The sequence below is a fragment of the Amblyomma mixtum genome, chromosome 10 (assembly GCF_055824585.1).
Source record: "Amblyomma mixtum isolate Tamu chromosome 10, ASM5582458v1, whole genome shotgun sequence".
NCBI lineage: Eukaryota > Metazoa > Arthropoda > Arachnida > Ixodida > Ixodidae > Amblyomma > Amblyomma mixtum.
Genome location: NC_143021.1, coordinates 171,712,662 through 171,738,131, shown reverse-complemented (window position 1 = coordinate 171,738,131; position 25,470 = coordinate 171,712,662). Strand labels below are relative to the sequence as shown.

Here is a 25,470-nt window from a genome sequence, read left to right as displayed (position 1 = left end):
CTGAGCAGACAGGTGTGGTCGGTTAAAATGGTGGAAGAGAGGCTGGGTGCATCCCCAGGACATTACCGGGAAAAGGTTCCATTGTGTTGAACACCTATCTAGTCAGTCTCCAAATAAAAGGAAAGAACGGAGCTCCTAGCACAAGGCCTTATGACTGGTTTTCTTCCCTTTCCCGCGTAGCCTTCCTTACATAGCTAGAGTTCTTGCTTAGCTCTGTTTACATGAACCGAACCAATAACGTCAGGTTGAGGCGGGGGTCAGGCTGAGCGAATCCAACCCAACTCGACCAACGTGTGTTTCCATGAACTTGATTCTAGTCGTGACCAAGCAAGAAAACCAGGAAAGAAATCAAGTTCGCCCAGGTTCTAAGAAAAAAAAGTGCGCACGAACAAAGACAAGCAAGAAGTTGGTGGTAGAGCATAGTAGCGACAAAATAATTTGTCGCCAGGTGGAGCCACGTCGCACTAGTAAAATTTTAGTGCGAAATTCAAATCCCCGCAGGAAATATATACACAACTTTCAGAGCCTGTAAAACGCAAACACTAGGTTCGATATGGATAAAAATGGCGGCTTAACAATCAAGAAAGAAAAAGGGAGGAAATGTTGCGGACGAAATTTTGATATTTGGCTTAGTTTTTTCCTGAGATGACATGAAAGTTTGACATATCTAAAAGCACCATTTTTCAGGAACTTTGCGTCCAATTGGTAAAAAAAAATGAAACTTGAACAATGAAATCTGCCTGCAACATTTCCTCTATTCACTAAAGAAGAAAACGCTGCCACAAACCTCATGAAAATCAAGCCAAGTTTAGACACGGTATAGCTTCTGAAAGTTCCCATGTACTCCCTATGGACACTACCACTGGTGAACGCTCTTAAGTGCACATTTTTTTCCCACAACAATAATTGATGGGCATAACCTTGCTAAGGATGTTGCTCTACAGCCAAACCTAAGGCTACTACCACAGCTGAAATGGGGCACTCACGTGGGCAGGCGTACTTGAGCGGGTAGTCCCTGAGCAGCCTCTCGCGTGCCACGTCCGCCATCGGCCCAAACAGCACCACCGGCCGGATGAAGCCCGCTGCAACACACCTCCCCTCCTCAGCCACTGCTGCCCAACACTCACCACACACAGGGTCGTCCTGTTTCCAGCACGGATGTCAGAAAGACTCCTGAGGGGCGCACATGAAGTCTGTCCTGCCTTTGACGACAATATGCTGATTGGATACAAACAGCATGAACATATAAATGGGTCAATCTAGTGGCTCGATTTTAACGCGATAGCCTTCAGGGCCCTGTGTTGCACGAAAACCGGTGTCAGCGGCACTGTCCCTGAGCGAAAAATCCCAGAAGCAGTAAAAAATAAAACCGAATAGGAAATTGGTCGAGTTGGGGAACCGAACCAGGGTCTCCGGAGTGCGAGACGAGCGCGCTAACCACTCCGCCATGCCAGCTCGATGGTCTGGAATGAACAAAGGCGCTGTTGTGTTCCGAGTTTAGTGCTGTGGCACTTGCACGTTACAGCCGCAGTGTGGTGCGAGTGGTGCTCCGAGGCTGGCAACTATGAACGGGAGACCGGGTGATGTGACAGCGGCGCTGTGTGTGTCAGGGTGTTATTTACTTTTGTCCAGGCTGGGGCCAGAATGAAGTTTTTATTAATAAACTGCTGTTGCTGAACCCGACTTAACAGGCGCGTCTAGTGAATACAGTGTAGTCTTAGAAGGGTGCTTTGGAGACATGTACTGTGGTGTATATTAGCAATTATGAGCGTGGAAATTACAAAGTTGCAGTTAAGCGAGTAGCAAAGTACGTTTCTGCTACTTGTCCTCTTCGCTTGGCGTGCACGTAGCACCATCAGGCAGCGCCCACTAAAACCACTTCCTCCGCCTCCTCGCAATGTATTCCACTGCTGCAACAGATAGCGCATCCAAGGCGCGTTCACCACGAAGCTTGCGGCTGGCTGCCCGTTCGTTCGGCGCGGAAGCTATGCTGCCGTTCGTGGCATCGGGTTTGTCGAGAACGATGTGCCAACGAACTACGACTGCAACTTGGGTTTGGGTGAGAAGGATGCGAAGAGGAAAAAGGAGGAGTCTACTCTTACGCGTCCTCCTCCTCATTTTCGACCAGTGATCTTATTTGGCTAGGGAGGTGCACATGCTAGCTTTGATCGAACAAGGCACTAGTGTGCACAAGCAGTTCCAAGGTGCATGGGTGGCTCTGAATGAGGTCAGCAGAGAGTGACTTAACAAGTGCTGATGCTCTGCACGAGAATCCACACATGCTCTGTTTACTTGGGAACAAGGTTGCCAAAGCCTGATAGTGAAGAAAGAATATGCGATATTTCGACTACAAATTGAATATCTTTGTTATCTGGTTCATATTGAATTAGAGAATTTCCGAATATTTGAAAATTTCCAAATGTTCGGCAGCAGTCAAATACTGTGCTGAAATTCATAAATGTGAATGCGGCAAAACCAGAACAGTCAAGCAAACTATCCGAAGATCGAACTTAAAGTGTTGGGAAAACAGTACTTCCCTTTCTTCGCTGCTGTTTTTTGCGTGGCCTAAGCCAGTAGGCTTAGATCTTGCATAAAATACCACAAGCCACCTATCGCACACGATGAGAAAAGACACAGCAGTCACAGCATGTGTTTTTTTTTTTCTCCTGTTACACCCACACCAATGGTCACAACCGTTCTACCGTGAGCTTGTCCTGGTCAAGTGCGAGAAGGCCTAATTGCAGGGAAAGCGATCGTCCCGCATTGTAACCCTCAGATTTCCGACTGCCAGCCCTAGCCGTCCAAATCTTCTTAGATGAGCCACAACTGGGTGCTCACCACCTCTGCTGCTTTCTTTCTTGGGTGGGATCTGATGATTTAGCACCACATGTGTGAGGTGGGCAGAAGAGGGAGGGCAGATTCTTTTGCACTGTGGCCAATGGAGGTGTATGCTGGCATGGCTGCCAATACTCACGGTGCTTGAGGGCCACACGCTCATACGCTGGGAACTTGGACAGGCCGTCTGCAGAGAAACATCAATGAGAAAGTTCACTAAAGCTGCGTAAGAAATTACCTAGTTGCATTCCAGTCTTTGTAAGATCTAAGACCACCAGCTCAGTTATGATCACATAGTTGGAATCAGAAGAGAAAAATGCATCTGCGTGCAAAAGTTCATGACATTCTATCCATAAATAAGAAATGACAGAAGCCAACAGCCACAGAAACCAAAGGGCACAGGGGATTTTTTTTAATTAATTTATTTATTTTTTCTGCTGTTGATCAATTTAGAATATTACTGAATATATTATCGCTTAAAGCTAATTGATTAGAAAAGCAGAAGAAAAAACAACCACATGACGCCGGTGGGATCCGAACCCACGACCTCCGAATTACGCGTCCGGTGCTCTGCCTCTGAGCTACGGCGACGGCTGTCAAACCTTCTGCTTTCGGGGGTATTTATGTTTATAAGTAACCTAACCTTGAGAGTGTTCATCAGCGCCACCCACGTTCATAAGCGGCGGACGTAGAACGTCCTGAGTTACCGCAGGTGTGACGTAGAACGTCATCGAACGGAGAGGGTGGAAGCTGCGTGAGAACCCTCTTATGCTTCCTATGGCGTCAAGGCTGCCAGAACCGAGGCCCTCGCTAAGCAATTAAGCAAACAAGGGAAGGGGAATGAGGGGCTCGTTATAAATATGACAGAAGCCAACAGCCACAGAAACCAAAGGGCACAGGGGATTTTTTTTAATTAATTTATTTATTTTTTGTGCTGTTGATCAATTTAGAATATTACTGAATATATTATCGCTTAAAGCTAATTGATTAGAAAAGCAGAAGAAAAAACAACCACATGACGCCGGTGGGATCCGAACCCACGACCTCCGAATTACGCGTCCGGTGCTCTGCCTCTGAGCTACGGCGACGGCTGTCAAACCTTCTGCTTTCGGGGGTATTTATGTTTATAAGTAACCTAACCTTGAGAGTGTTCATCAGCGCCACCCACGTTCATAAGCGGCGGACGTAGAACGTCCTGAGTTACCGCAGGTGTGACGTAGAACGTCATCGAACGGCGAGGGTGGAAGCTGCGTGAGAACCCTCTTATGCTTCCTATGGCGTCAAGGCTGCCAGAACCGAGGCCCTCGCTAAGCAATTAAGCAAACAAGCGAAGGGGAATGAGGGGCTCGTTATAAATATGACAGAAGCCAACAGCCACAGAAACCAAAGGGCACAGGGGATTTTTTTTAATTAATTTATTTATTTTTTGTGCTGTTGATCAATTTAGAATATTACTGAATATATTATCGCTTAAAGCTAATTGATTAGAAAAGCAGAAGAAAAAACAACCACATGACACCGGTGGGATCCGAACCCACGACCTCCGAATTACGCGTCCGGTGCTCTGCCTCTGAGAATATTACTGAATATTTTATCGCTTAAAGCTAATTGATTAGAAAAGCAGAATCAATTAGATTCTAATCAAGCTAATCAAGGCTTATCAATTAGCTTTAAGCGATAATATATTCAGTAATATTCTAAATTGATCAACAGCACAAAAATAAATTAATTAATTAAAAAAAATCCCCTGTGCCCTTTGGTTTCTGTGGCTGTTGGCTTCTGTCATATTTATAACGAGCCCCTCATTCCCCTTCCCTTGTTTGCTTAATTGCTTAGCGAGGGCCTCGGTTCTGGCAGCCTTGACGCCATAGGAAGCATAAGAGGGTTCTCACGCAGCTTCCACCCTCGCCGTTCGATGACGTTCTACGTCACACCTGCGGTAACTCAGGACGTTCTACGTCCGCCGCTTATGAACGTGGGTGGCGCTGATGAACACTCTCAAGGTTAGGTTACTTATAAACATAAATACCCCCGAAAGCAGAAGGTTTGACAGCCGTCGCCGTAGCTCAGAGGCAGAGCACCGGACGCGTAATTCGGAGGTCGTGGGTTTGGATCCCACCGGCGGCATGTGGTTGTTTTTTCTTCTGCTTTTCTAATCAATTAGCTTTAAGCGATAATATATTCAGTAATACCATAAATAAGAAAGTTAGCTTTGAGACCCTCGTCCCCCCTCAAGGAACCAGGCTGCACCTGTTTCGCCAAGTGGCCATCCCTTGGCCAAACACACCTCGGCTGCTGGTGGACCCTCAAAGCCAGGCAACCGAGGCCTTTTGTGGCTGAGCCCAGGGAGGTTCGAGAAAAGGGCGCTTCACTCTGCACCAGCTCGCCCATCCATTTTCACAACTAAAGGGCACAGCAGCTACCATGGTTGCCCTAAGTGCACAGCAGCTGTGATGACACAAGGTTTCTTTCTTTTTTCACGAATGCTGAGAACAGGTGAGTCCTGCAAACAGACGAGGATCATCATCACGGATCTTCTGTTTTCACACAACTGCCCATCAACTGCATGTGTGCCTCTTGATCCAATGCACCTACTACTGTACTTGAGCGTGACAAGGAAACTTGCAAACCTGTGCTTTTCTGGTCCACTTTCCATTTGAATTGGTCCCAAAGATCGTGACAACGTGTCAAAGCTGAGTTTGTCTCTTAAAACGCTCGTGCCAGGTGAGTTTGTGCGCCAACCGAGGGCACTTGACGAAAAGGACAGGCCCCACAGGCTCCTTCTTCACTACACTGGCCCGTATTTCTGAGGCGGGTTAATGACATCCTAGTTGAGATCAAGAGGAAGAAGTGGGCCTGGGCAGGGCATGCAATGCGAAGGCAAGATAACTGCTGCTCCCTAAGGGTAACGGAGTGGATTCCAAGAGAAGGCAAGCGTAGCAGGGGACGGCAGAAAGCTAGGCGGGCGGATGAGATCAAGAAGTTTGCGGGGATACAGTGGCCGCAACTGGCGAAGGACTGGGTTAACTGGAGAGACATGGGGCCCTGCAGTGGGCGTAGTCAGGCTGATGATGATGATAGGGGCAAAGCCTAGGTAGTGACAACAAAGCTAGCCTTCCGTCAGGGTCCGCTGTACAGGGCAGCAAAGAAGGCAACAACTGATTGGCACTGTGCTCACTATAGTGGCAGGCAATTTTCGCAAGCTGAACCCTTGCACAGCTTTGACGCCACAAGGCTTGCCGTCTCTCCTCCTTGATGCCTTGGTTGCAGATGTCAAGAAAGCAGGGCTGCCCTGCCATGCACCTGTTGCATACAAGTGAAAGCAAAGATTCAAGGTGTAGCAGTGCAGTGAACAAGCACTGTTGATTGAAAGATTAAAGTTGATGGTAAAGATAAACTTTACCATCATGTTCTGCTCCATGACGATTTTTTTCAATCACCTGAATCTTTTTTTCCACCTCACAACCCCCCCGCTGAAAGTTAAACGCATATCATGCCACACTTCTTCTTTTGCGAACTCTTTCATACCTCGTACTACACGTCGCTTCAGAAAGGAACCTTAACAAGTTTCAGGACCTCCTAACCCAAATGTCTGTTTAGCTTTACTAATTGATTGTACCACTTGCTGCATTGAGCTGTTTTGTTATTTTGTTTTGTTCCTACGGTTATGTTATGCTTCTAAAGCCCTATGTGTTCTTTTTCGTGTAAATTACAATGTATATTACAGGTTTTTGTTTTGTTTTTTACTTTTGCTTTCTGTATTTACGTATTGCACCTTGGCGCTTGCACATTCTTGTTTTGCGTTCTTGTGTGCCAATGCTCCCCCCTATGTAATACCCTCGACTGAGGGCCTTTAGGGGTTTATTGAATAAATAAATAAACATGGCAAATATTCCTCAAGGGAGGCTGTCTCCATGGCACCAACCAGTTCAAGGCTAGACCCATTTCACAAAGGCCATGTCATGTGAAGGGAATAACCGTGGTATATGGAAACTACTTGCGAACAGGTTTTTGTGGGTATGCAGCGAATGCTATAGAGATGGGGCTTCTGTCACAGCGTCGTAAACTAAATACAGTTGCCGACGGGTAATTCGGGCTCCAATAATTCGGACTTGTAGGATATTTCGGACTTCAGTGAGGCACCGTCAGTCACCCCATAGAAGCGCATGCATATTCGCGACGGATATTTCGGACTTTAAAAGTCCGAAATTTTTATTTTTCGTACTAATTTCAGTCGCCTGCGGGCCAAAATCGGCCAGCTTATCGGCTTTTCGCCGGCACAATGGGCGCCATCTTGGATTGAGGTGGACTGGCTCTGTAGTTGGATTGGCTTGACATGCTTTCGGTGCTTCTTTTTTGCCAGTAGAGGTCCCTGCAATTTCTGCCACTTCGAGGTGGCAGAATTAGTTTGGGCTTAAAAAAGAAATAAGAAAAAAGTGCCCTGCCCGCACCGTGGTGGCAGTCGGATTGTCATCGCCGTCAACCTGCTTTTGTCGCCAACGCTGACGCGGGCAGCTATCGCTTTGAGCTTTGTCTCATACGTTCGCCATTCACCTTGTTGTCACTTGAGTTTTTCCAATCGCGTCTACCAAGCGGCACTCCGTCAATTCTTTGGCCGTTTTGTGCTTGCGTCCGGCGGTTCCACCGCTCTGAATGAAAAGTGCCTCGTTTTTTGCGTGTTTGACGAGCGGTGTGGTGGGCTGTGGACAACCTGGCCCCGCCGGTGCCGTCAAAAGAAGCCTGGGAGCTACTCTACCATGACCCTTGAGAAAAAGGCAGCGATCATTAAGCTAGTGCTGAGTGGGCAAACGCAAGCTGACGTGGCCAAGGAGTTCACACTGCCGAAGCAAACGATTTTGGATCACGTGAAAAATAAGGAGAAGATTTTTTCCGCCTTTGAGGCGTCCCACAGCAGCAGCCAGAAGAACGACAGGAAAGGCGACCACCCCGAATTGGAGAAGGCCTTGCTACTTTGGCTTACAGCTGCTTTAGCGAAGAATCTTCCAGTGTCGGGCGACACGTTGAAGGAAAAGGCAGAGACCCTGCGTGAAAATGAGGATTGAAAAATTCAAGTTCACGGACGGATGGCTCCGCGGTTTCAAGAAGAAACACGGTGTGTCTTTTAAGAAGATGTGCGGGGAGAGCGAAGCTGCCAACCCAGCCACGGTAGCAGACTACCGTCAGACGAAGTTCAAGCCTTTGTTGAGCCAGTACAACCCGCAGGACACCTTCAATTGCGACAAGACCGGCCTCTTTTTCAAAATGTTGCCTGACCGCACCCTCTCTTTTTCAGGTGACTCCTGTTCAGGGGGCCGCCACAGTAAGGAACGAATTACAGTAATGGTAGGTGTAAATTCCACTGGCACCGAGAAGCTGCCACTTCTTGTGATAGGCAAGTCCAAGAATCCTAGGTGTTTTAAGGGCGCGAAGAACCTTCCCGTGCGGTATTGCAGCAACTCCAAAGCATGGATCACTCATGCATTGTTTGAAGGCTACGTGCGTCGACTGGGCCGAAGTTTCGAGTGGCACGGGCGACAGGTTATTATTTTTGTGGATAACTGCGCGGTTCAGGGCACCATCGACAACCTGAAAGCCATTCGGCTCGAATACCAGCTGCCAAACACCACTAGCGTGCTCCAGCCAATGGACCAGGGGGTGATCAAAAACCCAGAAGGTGCATTATCGGACCAGTCTTCTGTGGCGCACAGTCCTTTGTTTTGACAATGGAAAAAAGTACGCCACGGATCTTTCTGCGGCGGTTAGCATGCTGGCTGACGCGTGGAAGGCAGTCAGAGCTGAAACAATTGCCAGTTGCTTTAGGCATGCTGGATTCTCCACCGATGAAGTCGATGTCGTAGAAGACTGCAAGGCAGACATTTGGGCGAGTTGGTAACTATTCATGTTTGTGTTACTCTTTCGTCTTTTGTCTTTCCTGTTCTTGTTGCGCTGTGAACAAAATCATGAGAAGACTGCAACGCTTCTGAGGATTTGACTGCGGACAGTGGCGAAGACCTCATCGTTGGCCTTTGTGGGAAGGGAATGGACATTCCAACGGACTCCACGTTTTGCGAGTTTGTTGAAGTGGATGACGGCCTCGATATGTGTGCGGACCTCACGGACGACGAACTTGTACGCCAGGTTCTTCCACCTGAAGACGAGTCGGACTCCGACGACGACTCGGGCGGCCTACCAGAGCCATCGGTTGCACAAATTACAAACGCCATGAACTTGCTGTCTAGTGTGTGCAGCGAAACCACAACTTTGGCGCAAATACAAGAGCAAATCGTCGCCAGCAAGAGAAATTTGCTGCAAGGTAAAATCAGCGACTTTTTTAAGCCAACTTCCTCTGAATAAAGTGATTTTTTTGTACCTCACGGATTTTTCAGACTGTTCGATTATTTGGACCATTTTTCGGGTCCCTTCAAGTCCGAAAAAACGGTCGGCGACTGTAGTTCAGGCATATCTTGCCCCATTTGTGGTTTCCCTTTCAGTTATGCCACCGCGTCTGCCGCTTTCACCCTGGAGGCGCAGAACGCTGCTGCATTCTTGAGCTGCATGCTTTCTTTTGCTGCCCACCTCTGCTTTATGCATGTTTGTTCGGTGCACTGTTATTGGCAAACTCCTACTCCTTGTGCACATCCTTGCCAAGCACAGGACGTTCCTCCCAGTATGTTTTATCCTTTTCAAGTCGCACCTTTATGACTGAACTTTTTTCCACCTTAAACGAAACTCGTGCAGATCAACTTCTGCATAGTGGAGTAGAAAGGACTGTTGACGTAGTCCCGCCACTTCGGATTTGTGGCAAAAAATGTTGCTGCCCACCAGGCCCTGCGCCAGACTGGTTCAGAGGGGAACAAGTTCCATGTAAAGAATGGAAGACTTTCGCAGTGAACATCACAGTGAGTATACAATACTTAAACAATGTTATTGCTCCGAAGATACAATACTTGGCTCCAACGGAAGTTGCTGGCATGAAAGTCTCAGGCACCTATGAAGATGCGAGAGGCAAGGTTGACTGTGCGCAGTACACATCCGGCCTTGATAGTGAGAATCTGGAGAAGGTAAGAATTGATGGCGGCTCAGTTATACCATATTGTTTGATTTGAGCTGTTCAGTGTACTGTCTTTTTTTTTTTTTTTGTCAGGTGTCACAGCCACTTAAAGATGCGTGAAGATGAATCTGACCTCGTCTTTTTGCCGCAGGAAATCGACCTACACGTTCCGAGCATTCTTAGAAACTGCGACTTATTGCCCTATGTGGCACATTTCCCTAATTAAATTGGATTAACATCCGGCTCCCGCCTTTTTTTTTTAATTCTCCCCGTACGGTGGGCGAAGTCGACCAACACGTGGAGTGCCTTCCACCCAGTCCTGTGGCGGCTTGCCGTCTGCCATCGACGGAGTAATATGTACTGATCCGTAGTAGCAAATAGTCCGTGCATATTTTTATTTCTGCGGGCTTATTTTGTGGCTATATTACCTGCGAATTAAAAAACAAAATAAAGCAAAAGCAAAGCCTCCACGGGACTGGGTGAAAGGCACTCCGCGCGTTGGTCGACTCCGCCCACCGTACGGGGAGAAAAAAGGCGGGAGCCGGATGTTAATCCGATTTAATTAGGGAAATGGGCCACACAGGTCAGTAAGTCGGAGTTTCTAAGGATGCTCGGAACGTGTAGATGGAGTTCCCGGGGGGGGGGGGGGAAGACTGCTGCACCTTCAACCGATGAAGACCGAGCAATTTTCCAAAACCATCCTCCAGCACAAGTGGGCAGCTGTCTCACATGCGTGCATTGTACTTTCAGCAAATACCATTAACTGATGGTGAAGGCAATAGCAATTCGTAAAGTGGCATTCACCACAAAAGTCGAATCTCTTTTGCCGAACTTCCAGACCCAAGCCCCGGGACGAGTACTCACTCGGCTGAACAGCTAATCTACAGGCATATTTCATGTGGCATGCTGCACAGCTGCACACAGTAGGGAAATGAAAGGCCATTTTTCTCTTTTTCCTGTACACTGCAGCTTATTTATTATTTATTTATTTATCAATACTGCAATCCCCTCTGGGGATTTTAGCAGGGTGGGATACAATGAATACATAATGAAAACAATAACACAGACAAAGCATATAATACAAATTAGATCCACGGAGCGTATAAACAGTTAAAGACAACCCGTTTTTAAACAATACCTAAAACAAATGCCGATAGTGATGATTTTGAAATTTGATCATTGGTTAAAAGATTCCATTCAGTTACTGTTTGGGGAAAGAAGGAATACTTAAAACAGTTATTATGGGTGCTAAAGGCAGTTATTGTGCGACTGTGCCTCTGCCTCGTAGAATACCCAAATGAAAAACTAATTATTCCCGTGAGGTCAGTTTTATAATGACCGTTAATAAGTTGAAAGAGGAATTTTAGTCGTGATACACGGTTTCTTTGCGTTAATGGTGGCAGGTTTGCTTTCATTAGTAGTTCGGTTACTGATGTACGTCCAAAGCTATTATATATGAAGCAAACTGCTTTTCTTTGCACCATTTCCATCTTGGTGATGTTAGTCTTGGTGAAAGGGTCCCAAATTACACATGCATAGTCTAGTATCGGCAGAACTACACTTTTGCATGCGAGCAGACGGACAGAAGGGGTGGAAAGTCTCAAAGCCCTCCTCAAGAAGGATAATTTGCGGTTAGCATTAGCTACTACATATTCAAGGTGCTTAGTCCAAGTGAGATCATTAGTGATCCAGAGTCCTAGATACTTGTAGCTTACAGGCAAGTTGGTGTGAAGTGAACTTGTGAGGACAAGTATCAGTCACATAATCTCCAGTAATTTTTTTACTTGTAGGTTCATGTTATGTGATTTGCATGCTTTTGTTTTGCGAATTTTTTATGCATCATGTTACATAAATGAGCATTGGTCAGTATGTGACATTCCCCAGCTCCCAGTAATAATCTCCAATTTAATTTGTCCAATGTTTTGGTCTTTAGTCCACCGAAAGAAGTGTGGCATTAAGATGTATTAGTAAAGCTTTTAGACGGGCTAGTTGGTACATAATCATATTTGAAAGGGTGTGCGCTAAAAAGACGAGCGCGGCCGCAGGCACAACGTCACCATGAAGAACAGGTCTGGAGGTAACCTTCTGTTACACTGCAGCAGTTGCCAGAACTGCTACCCCAAGTTTAATGAAACCAAGTTTCTAGCTAAGGCTCAGGACAAGACAGAAAGAGAAGTAATTGAGGCCTTTTTTATTCACCTCAGGAAAGACAAGTGCGTTAGCACGCCTTCTATTAACCTGTCTAGAAATAAACTTGCCTTTTTGGATGGGTACATCTAGACTATTAACCTGTTCACCTCTCTATGTTTTAGTGTCCTTTTAGAAAGATGTTCTAATGTGCTTTTATTTGCCGCCCTTTACACGGTTTTTATCTCCATCTTTCACTTGTTCTTTGTTATAAATTTCGTCATGTTGTTAGGCATTTTTTATGGTGTTATCCTCTTTTTCAGTGTCATCTTTCATACAGCTCTGTTTTCCCATGATTGTTATGCATTGTTATCAGCCGATATGAATCCCACTTTTTTACCTTACCTCGGCAGGTGTTTGATATGTTCACATTCTTGGATTTCTTTTAATGTCACTTAGATATGCATTTTTTGCGCTGTCTTTTGTTTGGTTGTTGGGGTCACGCTCCATCGCGCAGCTCATATCTGGTTATCAGCGGATATATATGTGCGCCTGGCTTCTTTTGTCGTCATTAAAGTTGGAAGTTGCGCTTCTTTCCTGTCGTCTCTATCTTTTTCTTGTGTACGTCTTTTTAGCGCACACCCTTTCAAATAAGATGCATTGAGCCACGTGAGGCCTGCAATAACTGTCGTCTGATCTTTGCTTCACTGCTTTAGTTCAGCTTATGCTCACTGGCGTCAAGGGTTGAAATGATTGGCAATAACACATTTTGCGTTCCTCACACGTCTTCTATATCACAGCCATTTTCAAGATTGAAACAGCGTGAGATCAAATTTTAAATTACTTGCTAGCCCTTTACTTCAGTGCAGTCTGGCAGACGATTGCAGAGGAGAAGTACGCTGCAAAAATGTTTGCCCCCCTGCACCCCTTTTAGGCGAAGCCAAATGCCGCAGTACCTACCGCACAGGATTCTCTACGTACACTCGTGCAAGGGCATGGTGCGTTGTAGGTTCTGTGATTCTGCCCCCAGACCTTCTCACATTCAGTCCGTAATGTTGCTACATACTCGCCCCGTGTGCTGCTGTGTCAAGCGTACAGGTCCACACAGCACGCATGAGTGTTCCACAAATGAACACACTAGCAGTTGTGCACGATTGGTGCTTTCACACTACTGGACAATTTCACTGTGCATGGTTTATGCACACTGTTTTGTTTCTTCTTTTCGCAACTGCCGCGGTGTGGCCCAAATATTTGGCCGTTCTCACTCCTGTGCTTGTCTCGCTTGTTTACCTTCTGGTCTCTTTTACCCACCTGGAGATGAGGAGACTTTCTCTCATGAGGATTGTAGCTGGCAAACGGTCGTTTCCCGAGAGGAGCAGCAACCGGCCAGTACGGCTCCCTTCAAGGCATTGAAACAGTCTGACTTGACATTACATGGTTCGAAGAGAGAACATTTCGTGAGTATCCGTACTGGACTGCAGTCTCAGTGTTGCTGCATTATTGCTGTTTTCACGTAAATCTGTGAAACTCATGAAACAACACTCATGAAATTTTTGTACCTGTAAGTACGAGTAGAATTGTGCAGTTGTTGCGCCTACACTAATGTAAAGTTCTTGGTGCATTTTTTATGCCACATAGTGTGCAGCTGTTTTGCAAAGAGGCAGCCTGTGGCAATGCTTTGGACTTTGATGCCACTTGAAATTTTGCATCTTTGCTTAGATTTGTTTAGATTCGAGAACTTTCTGGAAAAAGGGGAGCACATGGGACGCCATCTACTGCTGTGACACTGGCTGCTGGAAGATGGCCTTGCATGCCAGTTTTCATGGTTGGGCAAGAAAGGGAAACATGCTCTCAATGCCTAATAGGTAAGTGAATGCTTTTTGATGCAGGCCAAACTTTGTCACGTGCCACTTGTAACTGTTGTGGTGCACCTTGAGTGATTCTTTGTGGTTGATGTCCATCGAGAGAATGTTTGTACGCTTAGCAGCGTTTGTGAATTTTACTGCAATGAAAACTTCCCCTAGCCATTTGACTGAATGCTTTATGATTGTAGTTTGATTTTGGGAAGGTTTAACAATTGCCAGAGTAAGAGCTGTAAATCTAGAGGAGAAATTATATGGATGAAATTTTTCCAATTCAGAGGAACCATGAATCCACTGAATACATTGTTGAAGCAGCCATGCTCCTCAGAGGGACGGTAAAAACTTTGCATAAGTTACAAAGCAGTTTGTGGCTGTCCTAAACTTGTCAATTTCCACTGTAACTTGCATGCTATAATGGATACGTGATGCAATCACAGGGTGGCTCAAATACCGAGTTGTCTCAGCCCAAGCAATGCGCACAACAAAGTAAGCCCTATTTCTTTTTGCGAATACAGACAGGCGGACTAATAGCGCAACCACACATGCTAGCAGGACCGCACATGGACGATAAAATAAAAAAAATTCTGAAGGTTTAACTCATCTAGATCTAGCTGTACAAAGCAGAGGTGGTCGATATACGCGGGGTGGTCAGATGTCGCTTGCTGACGACGTTGCTGTGTAACGTTCCGAGCTGGCCCAGCTTCCCTCGGATTCCTGGTGGACTGCCTGTCGGCTCAGTTGCCGGTCACGAGCAGGCGCACTCAAAACATGGCCCTTGTGCACGGCAACATTTGCTGCATGAATTTCTCTGTGGCGAAGCACACTGTGGCCAGGCGAGGGTGCGCTCCTCTCGCACGGTCTCACAGCGGACGAGCGCAAGCACAGCAGCAGCTCCGGAGCAGCTTTAGGTCGCTCAAGGTCAAAGCGACTCGCAGCAGATGGCGTAGTAAAGCTCCCGCTCTAAGGAGCAGTAGCAGTGGATATGCAGCGATGGCGTAGAAGTAGAGCATCCGCCTCGCACGCAAGAGGACACAATTCTCCACCGGGTTTAAAAAAACTCCACTTGTCGATGGAATTGCATAACCAGGCCAGGGGTGCGGCCTGATCTCAGTGACAAGAACCGACAACGCACTTCCTCACCAGAACAGGATTTGGCCACCCTGGTGTAGCACTTGGCCGCAACCTTCTATGGACAAACCCGTTAACCCTCAGCCCCAGTGGCTGCAGAGCAACTGACCGAGGCAGCAGTCAGACCTGGGACGCAGCGGAGGGTGCTAAGAATCTCTGGCTCCGGACAGGCCGCCATTAGAAACTGAACCTGGCAACGTTTAACGTCAGGATCTTATCAAGTGAGGCTAGCTTAGCAGTGATGTTGGAGGAATTAGCCGGTGTTAAATGGGATGTCACAGGGCTTAGTGAGGTTAGGAGGACAGGAGAGGCGCATACAGTACTAAAGGGCGGGCATGTACTCTGCTACCGGGGATTAGCAGACAGGCGAGAACTAGGTGTGGGATTCCTCATCAATCAGAACATAGCTGGCAACATAGAGGAGTTTTATAGCATTAACGAGAGGGTGGCAGCTATCGTAATTAGGCTTAATTAGAGGTACAAGCTGAAGGTGGTGCCGGCCTACGCACCTACATCAAGCCGTGATGACCAGAGTGTTGAAAGCTTCTGTGAGGATGTGGGATTGGCAATGACCAAAGTAAAATCACAGTGCACTGTACTGATGCGCGACCTCAATGCGAAGGTAGGCAAGAAGCAGGCTGGAGACCAGGCGGTAGGTGACTATGGCGTAGGTTCTAGGAACAGTAGGGGAGAGTTATCAGTAGAGTTCGCAGATAGAAATAATTTACGGATTATGAATGCCTTCTTCCGCAAGCGAGCAAACAGGAAGTGGACGTGGAAGAGCCCCAATGGTGACTAAAAATGAAATACCGTATTTACTCGCGTAATAGGCGCGCTCGCATAATAGGCGCACCCCTAGTTAGGGCGCGAAAAATCAGATTTTTTTATTTCCGCGCATAATAGGCGCACCCCGAACTTGGCACTGTGATCAATACTGTATTTACACGATTGCAAGCCGACGCCTCGCCACCCCCCGCTTCCTAATCTTTATTTTAACGAAGTTTTTGCGGAACTGACTACTAGTCCCTACTAGTGCTGCTGCCGTCGCAGCTGCTGTGGACCCACAGCACGTACAACGACATCGCGTAGAACAGCCGCACACAGTTTTCAGGGATGCTCACTTTAAACGTCTGTTTGGAAAGCTTCATCTCCAGCCGGAAACGTTCCCGACTTAGGCCCGCAAAAACCTCGGCGCTTGGAGTCGCGTACGAAAATTTAGGGACGCCGCAGTCGCAACTGCCGCACTTCTCGGCCACGTCGTATTTTCCGACCTGCCGCACGCTTGCCGCGTTCGAGAGCAAACTCCCAGCCGTGTAGCTGTTAAGGCGCTTGCCCGTCGAGCTAAAACATCAACGCTCCGCGGCAAAGCCATAAACCACGATAACTATCGCGCTACCGCAAATCCCGGCACTTGACAGCAACAACAAAAAAAAAACGAGCTGGAGATGCTGATGGCGATATAGATAGCGAAAGCTCGCGGCGGAGGAAAACGATGATGATGATGATAAGCTTGGCCTTGGGCGGCGTCTAAAAGCTCCTGTGCGCGTGTGTGGCCTCCGCGATCAAGCGCGCGCCCGTTGCGCGCAGCCGGAGCCGATCGCGGAGGCCTCGGCGCGTGCATTCCGAAAGTTTCGGTGCGGCCCTTACATGGACCTTTTTTTTTTTAACATTTTCTTCGCGAAAACGGGGTGCGGCCCGTACACGAGTGCGTTTACGCGGTGTGTTCAATTTTGCCAGTCGAAAAATTTCCGGAAATTTTACCCCGCGTAATAGGCGCACCCCGAACTTTGAGCCGGATTTTCTGGAAAAAAAGTGCGCCTATTATGCGAGTAAATACGGTAGACTTCATACTGTGTGTGCACCCTGGTATAGTGCAGGATGTGGAGGTCCTCGGTAAGGTCCGTTGTAGCGACCACAGAATGGTAAGGTGCCGAATTAGCTTAAATTCGAAGAGGGAATGGAGGAAATTAGTGAAGCGGAAGTCTATTAAAGGTGCACTGAACAGGATTCTGAACTCGTATTTTTACCGCTGGAACTCGATCTTAAAGTTCTGAGCGTTCTTGGGAACTTCAAATTATTGCCCTGTGCGGCCGATTTCTCTAATTTAAATCGGATTAACATCGGGTTCCCGCCTCTTTTATCTTTTTAAATTCCCTGCAAACAATGGGAGGAGTCGACCAACCCTTCATCCAGTCCCGTGGCGGCTTGATACTCTGCCATCGGCAGAGTGATACGTAGTGATTGGCGAAAGCAAACAGTCCACGCGTATGTTTATTTCCGGGTGCCTAATTTGCAGCTAGGTAGCCTCTGACTAGACCTATTAACTCATGGAAACCTAAAAGAAACAAAATAAAAGTGAAACAAAGTCACCACGCGACTGCTCCCACCATATGTGGGGAATTAAAAAAAAGAAAGGCGGGAGCCGGATGTTAATCTGATTTAATTAGGGAAATCGGCCGCACAGGGCAATATATCGAAGTTTCTAAGAATGCTGGGAACGTGTAGATTGAGTTCTAGCGGCAAAAAGACAAGTTCAGAATCCTCTTCAGTGCACCTTTAACGAGTCAGTGTTAAGAGGGAAAGTAGAGGAATCCAAGATTTCGCTGCCGAACAGATTTTCCGCTTTAACTGAAGAAGACGACCATAGTGTTGAAACAATGAACGATCACAGCTATCATTGCGGAGTGCGCCCCGTAGAAGTATATGGTAGGATGGTTCGACAGGATACTGGTAAGCTATCTCAGGACACTAAAGATCTGATTAAGAAACGTCAAAGCATGAGGACGTCTAACTCCAGAGACAGAATAGAACTATAGTAGAGCTGTCGAAGTTAATAAATAAGCGCCAGGTAGCCGACATCAGGAAGTTTAACATGGAGAAAATCAAGCATGCTCTAAAGAGCGGAGGTAGCCTAAAAACAGTGAAGAGAAAACTAGGTATAGGTAAAAACAGATGTATGCGCTAAGAGACAAAGAGGGCATGTCATTAGCAATGTGGACAAGATAGTTAAAATAGCCAAATACAGTAATCCCTCGTTATAACGAAATCACTTTACTCGAAATATCGCTTTATTCGAAATTTCTTCCGGTCCTGACCCAAACGCATGCATTTTAAGCCGCATTACTCGAAGCGCACGAAGAGCTTGACCTGCTTAGAGCGAAGTGGAGAGCGCAGGCATCGTCGCCGTGGCGGCGACCCTTTGCGCATGCAGTGCCAAATTAATACCGCCGACGAATTAGACCCATGCAGGCATAGAACAGGCCACAAAAGTACCAAACCCACGATCGATGACCTGCCTAGTAATGGGCACCAAGAGAGTGCCGAGTGTTCCCCTGCTCAGCGGGGCCACATTCCATGGTGCAGCACGCCCGAACCATTAATCTCGGTCGGAAGCGCATTCCTGGTGTTCCCCGTGACAGAATCAACACAAAAATAAAGTTTTCCTCGCGCTTTGTGATGCCAGAAAACCGCGGTGTCTTAGATGCGGAAAAGTGGCCGGTCATGCTGAATTCGCCCCATTCGACTAGACAAACGGTCTAAATGCATGTCAGGGTCACTGAATTTTGTTGTTACGGCGGGAACACATGTGCGAAAAGCGAGCGCGATTCAACGCAGTGCTAGGCTGCAAACAGCGCCGCAGCGTCCGATCACAGCGCGCCACTTGCGTCCAACCTGCTAGATGTCAACGACGGGCCGCCCGCGTCATACGCGACGACAGGAAGCGGGAGCCAAAGCGAGCGTGGAGAGCGGCAGCGTCATGATGATGTAGGGCGCGCTCCTTTGAGCCGGGCCAGCCTGCCCACAGCCGGTCTCGACGCGCGAGCAAGCGAGCACGCGTTGAGACCAGCCGTGGCCTGCCGGCCTGTCGATCAGCCTGGATCCCTTCTGGATCACAAAAATGAGCTAAAGCTTGTTCTTGATACAGATCATAAACTCTGGTATAAGAAATTTGAAAACTGTATCATCTTTGAGGATCGCTGACCAATACTGAGTTGCTGGTAGAACAAATGTGCCACGAGAAAATTTTGTAGCGAAGGCCACGAACTTGCGATTTCGCTGTGGCAGTGCTCCGAGCAGGCACAGAGACCGACCTTGAGCCGTTGTTCCTAGCAACCGCCAGCTGCAGCGGTTGCTAGGAACAACGGCTCAAGGTCATCCGCCAGCTTCCTCGCAGTTGTTGCGCAATTAAATCTCGACTGTTTTAGCTTTTTTCGAGCGGTCGCTTATATCGAATTATCGCTTATAACGAATTTTTTCGCCGTCCCGCTGACTTCGTTATAACGAGGGATTACTGTAGTTTTACATAAATCTATACAGTAGCGATTGCAATCAGAATGTTACTGAGAGAGGCAGTAGTGCACAGCAATGAGACATCCCTCCAGTAACGAAGAGGAAGTATAGAAAGCCTTAGGAACAATGCAGAAGGGGAAAGCAGCTGGTGAGGATCAGATAACAGCAGATTTGTTGAAGGATGGAGGAGAGATTGTCCTTGAAAAACTAGCCACCCTGTATACGCAATGACCTCGAGAGTACCAGAAGCTTGGAAAAACGCTAACATTATCTTAATTCATAAGAAAGGAGACGTCAAGGGCTTGAAGAAGTTTCTGGTGCACAACACTGCGGTGAGGAGGACACAGTGCAGTGTCATGCAGTCCACTTGCTTGGGGGAGGCAAATCCACCACGTAATTCCCAGCTGAATGCTCGTTTGTAGGAGAAAACAGCAGTGCGCAAAAATGTCCCATGGCCTACAGGGTCCTTTGTTAGCCCCCTAACCAACCAAAGCACTAAGTCATCATCATCATCAACGTGACTACGCCCACTGCAGGGCAAAGGCCTCTCCCATGTCTCTCCTATTAAGCCTGTCCTTTGTCATTGTATCCCTGCAAACTTCTTAATCTCATCTGCCAACCTAACTTTCTGCCGCCCCCTGCTACGTTTGCCTTCTCTTGGAATCCACTCCGTTACCCTTAAGCACCAGTGGTTATCTTGCCTTCGCATTACATGCCCTGCCCAGGCCCTCTTCTTCCTCTTGATTTCGACTAGAATGTCATTGACCCGCGTCTGTTCCCTCGCCCACTCCACCCGCTTCCGATCTCTTAACGTTACACCTATCATTTTTCTTTCCATAGCTCGCTGCATTGCCCTTAACTTAAGCAGAACCCTCTGGAAAAGCAGCAAATGAACTGTATTCAACAAGTGAGAGGCGTCAAAATTGTTGCAATCATAATTCTGCCTTTGCTTTGTGCAGAGATACCCTGGCCATACTATTTCTGTTTGTACCTGGGTCCTCCCAGGGGTCGCCGCTCTTGGCCCGGGCGGCCCTGCGCCTCCGCCGGAAGAAGGAGGTGCGGCCGCCGCTGTCGGGGGGCCGCCTCGCCTGCTGGGCAGCCAGCTCCTCGGCCCGTGCCGCGTTGGGGATGAGCCCCCGCTGGATCTCCTGGTGGTTGCGGCCCAGGCGGAAGGCCAGCCAGGAGCCCAGGTTGTGGAGGGTGTCGACGACGCGGAACACCTCGCCCGGGTGCAGAGCCAGCTCGCCCTTGCCCACCGGCTCGTGGCTGAAGTGGGCGCGCACGTGGAACGAGTCCCCTTTCTGGCTGCTCACCACCTCCTCGTACTCCTCCCGGGCCGCCTGCACCTGCAGCTGCACGGGGCCCTGCAGCTGCACCAGCCGCTGGACAGCCTCCTCACGCGTCGCCCACCGCACATCCACCCCATTCACCTGTAATTCAACAACCCATGTAGTGCCGACAGCTCAAGATGACCCAGTGGCTTACAAGAAATGAAAATTTCCAAACCTTCTTCACGCACCTAGTACATTTTGTTACACTACATGTTCTACAACCAAGTACATGTTGTAGCACATTTTGTTGTCCTACATATTGTACAACCTAGTACATGTTGTAGCACCTAGTACATTTTGTTGTCCTACATATTGTACAACCTAGTACATGTTGTAACACCTAGTACAATCAGTTGTACTACATGTTGTACAACCTAGTATATGTTGTAGCACCTAGTACATTTTGTTGCACATGTTGTAGCACCTAGTAAATTTTGTTGTACTACATGTTGTACAACCTAGTACATGTTGTAGAACCTAGTAGATTTTGTTGTGCTACATGTACAACCTAGTACATGTTGTAACACCTACTACAATTAGTTGTACTACATGTTGTACAACCTAGTACATGTTGTAGCACCTAGTATGTTTTGTTCTATTACATGTTGTACAACCTAGTACGTTTTGTTGTATACTACATGTTGTACAACCTAGTACAAGTTGTAACACCTAGTACAGTTAGTTGTACTACATGTGCAACCTAGTACATGTTGTAGCACCTAGTACAATTTGTTGTACATGTTGTAGCACCTAGTAAATTTTGTTGTACTACATGTTGTACAACCTAGTACATGTTGTAGAACCTAGTAGATTTTGTTGTGCTACATGTTGTACAACCTAGTACATGTTGTAGCACCTAGTAAATGTTGTTGTACTACATGTCTTACAACCTAGTACATGTTGTAGCACCTAGTACAATTTGTTGTACTACATGTTATAGCACCTAGTACATGTTGTAGCACCTAGCACATTTTGTTGTACCACCTAGTACATTTTGTTGTACATGTTGTATAACCTAGTACATGTAGCACCTAGTACATTTTGTTGTACTACATGTTGTACAACCTAGTACATGTTGTAGCACCTAGTACATTTTGTTGTACTACATGTAGAACCTAGTAGATTTTGTTGTGCTACATGTTGTATAACCTAGTACATGTTGTAGAACCTAGCACATTTTGTTGTAGTACATGTTGTAGCCCCTAGTACATTTAGTTCTACTACATGTTGTACAACCGAGTACATGTTGTAGCACCTAGTATATTTTGTTTCACTACATGCTGTACAACCTAGTACATGTAGCACCTAGTACATTTTGTTGTACTACATGTTGTACAACCTAGTACATGTTGTAGCACCTAGTACATTTTGTTGTACTACATGTTATACAACCTAGTACATGTTGTAGCACCAAGTACATTTTGTTATACTACATGCACAACCTAGTACATGTTGTAGCACCTAGTACATTTTGTTGTACTACATGTTTTACAACCTAGTACACGTTGTAGGACCTAGTACATTTTGTTGTACTACATGTTGTACAACCTAGTACATGTTGTAGCACCTAGTACATTTTGTTGTACTACATGGAGTATAACTCAGTACATGTAGCACCTAGCACATTTTGTTGTACTACATGTTTTACAACCTAGTACATGTTGTAGGACCTAGTACATTTTGCAGGACCTCAAGGATGGACGGGCATGGATGGGCACAGACGAAAAACAGACAAACAAATTTTGTGCATAAAGTAAGGTGAAAATGCAGCCCTTAAATGCATTCCTGCATTAAAGCTTATTCCCTGGCTCTTTCCGGCTATGCTGATTTTTGTCCGGCAACAAAAGATGCACTGATCACCAGGAAAACTGGATTCAAAAAACCTTCCAGCCAGTCGATTCAGACTAGTGACGTTCTTACCAAAAATAACTGGTTTTTGAAGTGAATGGCAGTGTAGCATAACCTCAGAGATCCACTAAAATAAACGTCACCACCATCTGAAAGACGTTCAAGTAACGAGCGCTAGCTATGCATTCCCAAGTAATTAGCTACTTTTCCATAACTTACCGGGAGCCGGAGCCTACCGCCTTGAGGTCGGATATTTTTGACCAATTTGGGCCAAAAAATTTCTTACGGCACTTGTCTGCTTAGTTGAGGAATGCGAAAGCTGTGTTTTGAGGAAAGCTATAAAGGCTTTTGAAGAAAGGGTGCTCTCCAATCTTTATATCTCAGTGGAGGCAACCATGCCTTAAAGCATGCAACTGAAGGTGGATGCTTATGTCCTCGGTCCGAACTCCTGTAGCAAGCTAGCCTCCAACATGACTAAAACACGTAAGCTATATGCAAAAGGAAATGCTACAACACCACCCGAAATGCTGTACAACAAGCAGTTGCAAAAATTTTGTTGAATATACTCTGGAATACTGCCACGACATTGAAGTCAACCAGTGGTGATATTGCTGGGATTTCCTCTAGACCAGTGATATCTGTTCCTCAAATTGTGCTTATAGCCGGACGTTCAGGCACCGTCCCGTTTGGCCCACATATATCTTTCCGCAATATAAAGGCACACAATAAACGACTTGCGTTGCACAGGGAACGTACTTAAACTCATGATTTACAGTGCACTGTGAATTTTTTATCTTACCAATGCGCCTGCACAAACTAGACAGTTTACGTGGGGCTGAAAATACAACTTCAACACTTTGGCGACTTACTTGATGCTGTGTGAAAGCTAATGCACGTAAGGCATAACTTCACATTTTTCCCTTCTCTTTCTACCAGCTGGCTTCGTCTGTTTTGCCTTGACTGTCTTCAGGAGCTTATATTAAGTGCATATAGGAACCCTGCTTCTTTCAAACAATGCTCTTGTTGCAGAAAACTATCTTGCATGGTGTGATAGCAGCTTTTCTGCAACGCATTCTTAAAGGGACACTGAGGAGAAATTGAAGTTGGCTTGTATCGACAGAATATCAGCTCCTGATTACAAAAACGTCACTCATACTGACAACAAAGTTCTTGTAACGTAGCAAAGAGCAGGAACCAAAATACAGGTATCGCCGCCACACGCCAAACTCACAAGTACAAGCGTGATGACGTCATAGGACAAAACAGTGTTGCTAATAGTTCTAGCAACACTAGGACACGAGAAGCCACGAATCACTGAGGCGCAGTCAATGCATGCGCAAATCTCCTTAACATCGCCAGATGGCACCACGTACCCGGCAGCTACGCGCGCGCCTGCAGCATCGGGACCAATCAGCACCTGCTCACTGGCGGTAGGCGGGCTCCCGGTATTCCGCTAACGGTAACAAGGTACACGGTATGCTAAAGGTGTCTATTTGCGAGAACTTCGTTCACGACTTCGAGAACGGGACCCATCGTAACGCTGCCAAAACGCCGGTGCAAACAAAAATGAAGTGACGGTAGTGACGGCCGCAATAGCCGATAGATGCCTTCAACGTGCGGCCGGCGGTAGCTTTCTTTTCGGCTGCTGCTAGGCCGCACTGCTGGCCGCCAGAAATCACGGAGTCTGTGTCACGTCATGTTTCACGTCACTTAGTCCTGTGTCGTCATAAGAGAATCCCAAGTTTGAATCAGAGCGGCGGGAAAAACTTTTTCAACTTCGAATCCAAATTTCTTAGAAATAAATGCATCTTTCGCTGCCGGCCAAGTGGCAACAAAGCCATTATATGCCGAACTATCGGATTTTGCTTTAAAAAAAATATTAATAGAGTTCTCGTCACTGTCCCTTCAAGCCAAAGGCTGGCTATGCTTCTTTTGGTTAGGTCTGGATGGCACGAACTGTATGGTAACAAGGCCTTTTTTGTTCGAGGAGCACAGATCCAACAGAGGTGCCCGCTGTTGTGAAAGGTTACAACAATATCTAAAAATCTAATGGTGTTGCAGTCTGCTGTGTTTCCTGCGAATTCTATATCAGTTGCAAGACTCCTGTGTCCCTCTCTCGCGTCCTCCCGCTGGCTTTTTTCTTTAATAAATATGAATTTATTTGATATTAATGCCAGTACATAAGCTGCGTTCAGGCATATGGCCTTGAATCATTAATCCAACTCACTGCGTTTCAATCTTCCACCGGCTTCCATCATTAGGGCTGATGTTACTCATCCCTATCTAGCTGTCCCTTTTCAAAACAGAAGCACACAGCTTTACCAAGAATATCGTTGATCCTTCAAACCTCCTTCATATGATATCTTCTATGGGTTGGTAGAATGGGCACGGCGAAACCATGGGGACCACGTCGCTGACCATGAAATTCTGTTTCGCTGTACAGGTACTCCTGTCAGTGATTGCCGGATCACCAACTAACATCGACACGTGCTGTGGACCAGCGGTTATCAACACTATCCATGACGCGTGCCTGGAAGCGCCATCTCCATTCACGGAAAGCAAGATACCCCCCCATCTGCATGACCTGCGCATGACAGTGACATCATCGGTGGCCTTTGCTATAAAAGACTGCCCCCAACGCTATTTCTTCAGTGGGCACGGCGAAACCATGGGGACCACGTCGCTGACCATGAAATTCTGTTTCGCTGTACAGGTTAGTTGTTCCTTCTCTAAAGTAAGGGCTGGTAATGAAGTCCTACTAGTCGTTGTGCCGTGCCCACACACCTGTCTAACTATAGCTTATGAGTGTTTCCTTGCATGCCAAATGTTGCTCTGCGGTGATGTCGAGCAGAACCCCGGTCCTCCTGTTGAAGATCTGTGCCGCAGTATTTTGGACGGACAGGCTGAAATACGTAGTGAACTTCTAGAAATGAAAACCCGTATCAAGAACACCGAAGAACTTTTACACGGTTTTAATTCACAGCTATCCTCGTTGAGC

General features: G+C 46.9%; 1 protein-coding gene and 1 pseudogene across 7 annotated transcripts in view; one reads left to right on the top strand and one right to left on the bottom strand.

Moving 5' to 3' along the window:
* pyd (zonula occludens-like protein polychaetoid) overlaps positions 1-25,470 on the bottom strand; it is a 357,804-nt gene that overhangs the window by 90,268 nt on the left and 242,066 nt on the right. For all 7 annotated transcript variants that reach the window (XM_089563940.1, XM_089563939.1, XM_089563941.1 and 4 more), the window contains exons 11-13: positions 20,285-20,723; positions 2,975-3,022; positions 987-1,082 (exon numbers count right to left, since the gene is read on the bottom strand). In XM_089563940.1, coding sequence (XP_089420066.1) covers positions 987-1,082; positions 2,975-3,022; positions 20,285-20,723 — 583 coding nt within the window. The remainder of the gene's footprint in view (positions 1-986; positions 1,083-2,974; positions 3,023-20,284; positions 20,724-25,470) is intronic.
* LOC149327732 (uncharacterized) lies at positions 10,457-13,875 on the top strand (annotated as a pseudogene).